The sequence below is a fragment of the Morone saxatilis genome, unplaced genomic scaffold, assembly GCF_004916995.1.
Source record: "Morone saxatilis isolate NCDOM2014 unplaced genomic scaffold, NCSU_SB_2.0 Contig22, whole genome shotgun sequence".
In the NCBI taxonomy this organism is placed as follows: domain Eukaryota; kingdom Metazoa; phylum Chordata; class Actinopteri; family Moronidae; genus Morone; species Morone saxatilis.
In genome coordinates this window covers 15,413,673-15,420,775 of record NW_023339785.1, presented here as the reverse complement: position 1 = coordinate 15,420,775, position 7,103 = coordinate 15,413,673, and the positions used below count along the sequence as shown (strand labels likewise).

The following is a 7,103-nucleotide window of genomic DNA, read 5'->3' as shown; positions in this document are numbered from 1 at the left end:
TTAACCTGTGCACATAGTTTTTTTTTTTTTTTTTTTTTACACGATTGTCTCCCAACAATGACTTTTTGTGCGTCTGGCTCTGGGCGCGGTGGATGTGCCATGGCTCGGGTATTCCTCTCCATCTGTGTGCTGGTGCTCGGGTCGCTGGGCTGGGCTGGAGCCGAGCAGGCCGATCCGACCGCGGGGAGCCCACCGGCTGTCACCCTCCGTACTCTGATCACCGGAACCTGCCAGGAGGTCCAGCGTTACGCGGAGTCGGTGGTGGGAAGCGGCGTGATACGGTCAGCTGCTGAGGTACAGAGAGGAGGTGCACCACCGGTTGATAGCAGACTGTTTCTCTCTCTCCCTGCACCAGGAAGTGGCTCTACACTTTCCTCTTTTATTCCTAATATATATCCTGTTGTAGACTACTAGGTGTTTGCTCTAACTTCACTGTGTCACTATTCTTGATCAATAACTGTACCTGATCACTAATTTTTAAAACTCCAACTCCTGTCATCTCTCTCCATCCATTTCCTCACCCTTCACACACATTCCTCTTCCCCCTTGCTCCTCAACTTGTTAATCTCCCTCCCTGATCCCCTCATCTTCTCTGCCCTCATTTCATGTCTTCTTATATCCATGCATCCCCCTCTCTTTCTCTCACCCACACACACACACACTTTTCTGTCTCCCTGCTTCCAACCCGGCTCCCTTTTCCCCAGAGTGCAGTGTTGTTTCTTGAGTCATTGCTTGGTCAGGAGAACATCTATACAGTGGCCATGGTAAGAAACCTCCTGGGCGTCTCCATCTAGCCTGCCCCCGGCTGACATGGTCCCTTAAACAGAGTCCTCTCATGTGGCTCTGTTTAGCTCATGTCACCCTGTAGTTAGTGCAGTGAGTACGAGCATGACCGTAGCCATACGTGTGTTTCTGTACAGTGCTATTTGCATGAGAGGCCACAATATAGGCCCGCTTCTAGTGATAAGATGCTGAAACTGTTCAACATGACTCAGTTGGTAGCTCTGAATGGAAAATATAGGGTGTGTACATGATCCATGGATGAGAAATCGACTTTTAATGAGTGCCCGAATTGAAATGGAGCCGTATCCCATGTTTGAAGACAGTTTAAAATCAGATAACCTTAAGCCAAAAGTTAAACAAAAGATCTGCACACCGGACTTAAAGATCATCAGTTAACTTTAATGTTACACAACATTTCTTTGACAGGCATTGCTTGATAACGTTGCTTTGTAAATATAGTGGGAGCTATGAGTACAATGTGCAGATCCTTTGTCTAACTTTTGCCTTCAGTTTAAGTTCTGTTTGGTTTTTTAAGATGTGCATGCTCTGCACACTGCACACATGTAATCCTCAAGTCAGCTTTTAAGCATTAATATGACATTGCATCGGGTAAACTAAAAGTAAGCACAGTATTGTCTGTTCGGAAGCTCACAAAAAGACACAATGCGATTTGTATTTTCAGCTTTTTCTTTGTTGAAAACAAAGAGCTGAAACTTACGCCATTTTAACTACCTTTTACAGGCCGCATCACACCTTTTATAAAAGGTCTGTGGCTACACCAGACTGTTGGCATTAACAGTCTTCATTAAAACAGTGAAGTGTGTATTTGGTTCGGGAAACTGAGCCTCATAATACCACAGAGCAGTAAATGATTAAGTGTGTTTTCGAGTGATATACACACATTGACATGGAGTGACAGATGCTTGACTCCCGCTCCAACATGCTGGACAGTCCTCACGTATGTGCCAGTGTGTAGAGCAACAGGTGCAGATAAGATACTCGTCCAGCTTACTGAGCTACCCTTGACCTCGCTAGACGAGGCTGCACTGTGTATATATATATGTGTGTGTGTGTGTGTGTGTTTGTGATTTTGGGGGGGTGGTGAGCAGAGACTGTACAGGAATAGAGAGGGGCACTGTCCAGCTGTCACTTGCATGCACAGCTGTTTGTCCAAGTCAACAATACAGCACTTCTTCTATCTTAAGGTACTGTGAATATCAGTCTTGCTGTTCTATGAACCTGTGCATTTAGAGTCATGAGGATACATCTAGGTTAGCTGTTTTTGTAAACGGATCTGTATCTCTTCACTGCATGGTTAGAATCAGAATGTTGTCTCTCTTCATTGTTACAGTGTTAAGTAAAAACATGTCTCCACCCTCCCTCCACCCCACCACAGTTTTTAGAGATGGTGATTCGATTCCTCGCTGAAGGAGCTGCCAGCGGCCTGAACGTCATCGCTGTTTATGTCACAGAGATCCTCAGGGTCACAGGATTCGACGGTGGGTACTAGGATGGCCTGTGTGTGTGTGTGTGTGTGTGTGTGTGTGTGTATGAGCTACTGACTGTGTTTAGGCTTCGCTGCATGTCTTGCTTTTTCCTCCCTGTATGTGTAGCTCGCTGCAAACTGTCTGCTGGAAGAAAGAATCTGTGGCAATAAAAGTGCGAGTGAAAATATGCAGCCTTGCCTCTCCTCCGGGCAATTTGTCTGCCACTCCTTTTTAAATGTGTGTTTACCTCTGTTGCTTCCTGTGTTACAGAAAGCTTTTATTCTTCATTAAAATATGCCTAAGCTGGATTTCCTCCTTCCGCAGTTGCACTGACGTTGCCCCGCTTCACTCCAGAGGGCGTGACCGCCATCGCCCAGTGGGGTCTGGTGGCCCTCATTGGCTACTGGGTGCTGACGATCGTTCTCCGTCTGTTCATCTGCGTGGTGAGGCGAGTTTTCTGGGTGGTGAAAACCGTCTTGTCGCTCTGGCTTTTCGGACTGATTGTGACCGACAAGACTGCCGCTGCGGACACCACAGCGGTTCGACTGGGCGGCCTGGTGCTGGGATGCGTCCTGTTGACTCTGCTCACTTCGGGCTCTGAAAAGACTTGTGTAGTGGACAACCGGCTGAGCAGCCTGGAGGGCCGGCTGAAAGCAGTAGAGAAGAGGAAAGGGGAATAGTGACCGGAGAGGGTGGAGGGGAAAGGAGTTAAGATGGACAAAGGTTAATCTCGGTTAAGAAAATAGTAACATTGATGGTTTCTATATGTGTGTGTTAAACTATCATGGTAAATAAAGTCTCTGGGATTTTTAATCAATAATGCTCTTTTTGTGTCTGCCTTTGCCCACACAGAATACTTTTACAAGGATAAACACACAAAGGTATTGAAAGGCTGCAATAGCAAGACTACTGTGCACAGATGATTCACAAGTCAGACCGAAGACTCTCTTCTTTCTGTTAAAACCTTTCCACAATTGCATCTCTAATATCCTCACAGTGACAATGCTAACATTAGCAGGTATAATGTTTACCATGTTCACAATCTTAGTTTAGTATTTCAGCATGGTAACATTTGCTAATTAGTACTATGAGATGGGAATGTCATTAGTTTCTGCAGGGAATAAATCTAAAGTATTAGAGAAAGTTTGATCTGATGGTGGCTTTAGATAAAAAGTCATTAGGGTATCCTCTGGGTGCCATCAATGTCGGTATTAATTAAATGATCTAATGGTCAATGGTTAAAGTTCGCCAGTTTTTGGTTTGTACTTTCTGTGCTACTGTAGAGAAATTACGTCCGCCATGGAAAGCGACGGGCAGCATCTGTAGATAAACAAGGTTCATAGCTGACCCGTTGACCGTCTCTTCAGTCCCCTGAGCCTGATTGGTCCCCTGCTGCTCAGTCAGCTGGAAGCTTTTTTGATCCTCCGGGTTCACACCAACAATCTTCATCCCCACTGCCACTCCAACCGAGTGGAACAACCTGACCCCAGTGCCAGAATTATCACTCCTGTTAGCTCACTCTGCAGCAGCAAAACTCTCTTCACTCCTACACTTTGCTGTGGTGGAGTGCCAAGTGGGCCAGATAAGAATCCACAGTGAAACTAACTGGGAGGACTCATTGTGTCACCATCTCTCTGCATCATCACAAGGATAGAGAGCGATGATCATGTGATTTTAGACCTGAATGTATTAGAAAAATGATTACTTGATGATAATTTTATTAATGCCTAATATGAGAAGGTCGCAGTCGCACAGAAGATGTGTTTAAATGGCACTATTGATTTTAAAGCAGCAAATGAATACAAGACAGAATAATAAGAGGATCCTTTAATGTATTTGTTAAATACAGAAATATTTCACTTTGGTAAGAACATTAAGACTCCAGCATGGGGAGATTTCTGTATGCTGGTATCTGTATGCTAACATACAAAACATAGTTCAATATAAACAAAACGTTCGATACCTGTGTGCAATAGTTTATGTCAAGTATAATGTTAACTTCTGTTCTGAAAGATTTGATTATTTAAATCTTTTATTTAATTATATTAAATAAGTTAATTGGTGCCTGTATAACATCTAACCTTAGATCCCAAATCTATCTATAATTTAATCTGGTTAGAGATGATAAATTATGTGATTAGAAGATACATTTCAAAATGTTATTGAATGTTGTTTTTTCGCTCTTAGAGTTAAAGGTGTTAGTTTCTAATTTGTTTCTTTTTACAGAGACATCTTTAATTCACCTTGCAGACATGAATCCACTGTAATCCTATGTGATTAACCGTTAGAGGTTTTCAGGATCTGAGGGTAACAAATGTGTCTGCAAAGAATTGGTTATTGTCTCATACAACAAACAGATTTACGGCTCTGTAGTTTTTCTTTACAACACACAAAAGGTGTCGCCGTATTTTAACTCCTCCTCAGTTGACTTCCTTCTGTGAACCAGTTGGTATGGTGGGAAAGAATTTACATGCTTGGATGAGCTTTTGCCTGTGTGGTGACGTGTTGGCTGGGTGGTGCTTGTAGCAGTGTCACAGAATTACTAGTAAATTATGTTGTTTGTGAGGACATGAAGACAGTGGAACAAGTACAAACAAATCATTCAGGAGGATTTTATTAGCTTTAATACACCTGACACAAGGTCTAAGTACACTAACATACAAACACCAGATGCTCACAGAAATGCAAAAATAAACAATTTAAATGAAATGAAATTACGATTCAATCTATTGAATCAATAAATATTTAACTTCCTGTTGTGTTTAGTATATCCTATATTGAGAGTGAGAGTGATAAAATGGAGAAAGAAACACATTGCTGCTGTCGTCAAGTTTAGACTTGGATTGACATGAGTGCAGCACAGAGGTATTTATATACCATTGTGCCACCCACCATTGAAAATATGTACAAAGAAAAGGCCAGCAGTGCACGTGATATCTTTACACAATCAATATATTATGAATCTTATATTAAAAAACATTTATCTACACCCCAATACACTAGCTATATATCAGTATATATAAACACCTACAGCAATCCCAAGAGAAAGGGAAATGTCTTCTATTTTTAAATACAGAGAGACATAGATATATATAATATATAAATACAGAGAGTTTGCAGATATAAGGCTACTTTGTGTTTGTTTCTTCCCTGAAAAGTAAAGCTGGTCTACAAAAACATGCTGCATCCCTGACAGAAGTGCATGGATGAGAAAGTTATTCACTCAGTATTATGAAAACCTGTACCTCTCTTTAAGTGAGACTCATGAGGTAGAACATTACTGTCCATAATGCAGGCACTGTTAATTTCAAGTACATGTTTTTAAGTGAAAATTTCTGTTTTGCCTATGGCTTTGAACCTGTGATCCTGGGGTACGAAGTCTCATACTCTGTTAGTGACACATGCAGCTTTAGAAGACCCTAAAAAAATTAAATAAATGGGACCAACTCAGATGCAAAAAATTGTCTTCACTCTTACTCTCATAAACGTTGGCCCAGTTAAACATTGTGGAAATTGCAGTATCTGGAAGAACAGATACTATAGCTGTGTGAGGAGTAGACGTGCAGGTCCCACAAAAACTGTCAATGTTAAAACAATAGTCTAACATTTTATGAAATATGTTATATTTGCTTCCTGCAGATAATCAGATGAGAAGATTGATGCCACTCTCCTACGAGCACTTCTAAAGCTTGTTATTTAACGTTATACTTGTTTCTTTATCCACAAAACAGTCACAATTTGCTGTTTTATGTGGGGGCTTCTGTGCCAGACTATTTCTTTGCTGGGACCAGTTGCCAGGCAACCGGCAGAGGCTCCAGGAGGCCACTGGTGAATATTTGTATTTCCCAAAATGCTGAACTAATTCTTTAATGTTGCACTAAAGAGTGAGTTTACACATTTGAGTGTACCTTTCAAACTCCGGGCTTTCAGAGGAGGTTTAATTTGTCTGAGGTATAAACATAACAGGTAGGTGAGTCCGAGCTGAGTGGGGCAGAAGAAGAAGAAGAAGAAAAGGCGTTCCCCTGAAGTTCAAACCGCTGCCCGGGCTCAGAGAGGAAGGGGACAGTTGGAGCTGGAACCTGAGAGAAAAAGATAAAATATTAGCACAAATATTAGCTTCTGTTGTTTTACAGGTGCTGCGTGGAGAATATTCATGTCAAATTATTATCTTCAGTTTTTGTTTTTAAAACTTCAAAGATATGTGATCATTTTTGAGACTGTAGCAGGTGGAGGTGATTTTAATGAGAAGTGTTTTTTTTCCACCCAGTACGCTCATCATATGTAAAGCCGGTCAACAAATACCTTTCAATTCAACAACACTGAATACAGCCTCACAATTTAGTTAAATCAACACCATTCTGATATATTGACGTAAAAAACTGAACAATGTAACGTAGGTTAATCAATTTGTATAGTAGAATGCAGCAATAGTAGAATAAACTTTCTATTTCCTTTAATTAATTTAAGTCCTTTAATTGCACAGAAGCAAAAAAAATCACAGCTAATAAATCAACCTTACACTAAGATTGTTTTATTAACAGGTGTTTAGAGGATTTTAAGTTTTATTTTACATTGTGTGCTGCTGGGTCAAATATCATGAGAAATCAGTGGAATGCTTTATAGTCCAAAGGACAGAAGCAGCACGTCGCTTTCTGAGTTCCACCAAAAAATGGCAGATGGTGGAAAAATTGAAAACTCACAGCAAAACTCACTTTCAACTTTTAGTTTTGCATAATTAAAAAGACAAACCTATACAATAAATGGAGTGACACCACTAACAGGAGGTGCTGAGTGGCCACATAATGAGACGTGGTGTTAAAGGTACCATGAGGA

General features: G+C 41.2%; 2 protein-coding genes across 6 annotated transcripts in view; one reads left to right on the top strand and one right to left on the bottom strand.

Moving 5' to 3' along the window:
* Positions 1–3,090, top strand: LOC118333551 (transmembrane protein 109-like; the record flags this gene model as incomplete). 2 transcript variants are annotated; one of them, XM_035669250.1, is given in 4 exon segments in its annotated part: positions 1–294; positions 705–764; positions 2,180–2,282; positions 2,595–3,090. In XM_035669250.1, coding segments are annotated over 4 exon segments (756 nt in total). In that variant the 3' UTR covers positions 2,951–3,090.
* A 1,778-nt stretch (positions 3,091–4,868) lies between these two features.
* Positions 4,869–7,103, bottom strand: part of LOC118334113 — a 6,327-nt gene continuing 4,092 nt past the window's right edge. For all 4 annotated transcript variants that reach the window (XM_035669940.1, XM_035669943.1, XM_035669942.1 and 1 more), the window contains one exon: positions 4,869–6,349. In XM_035669940.1, coding sequence (XP_035525833.1) covers positions 6,197–6,349 — 153 coding nt within the window. In that variant the 3' untranslated portion in view covers positions 4,869–6,196. The remainder of the gene's footprint in view (positions 6,350–7,103) is intronic.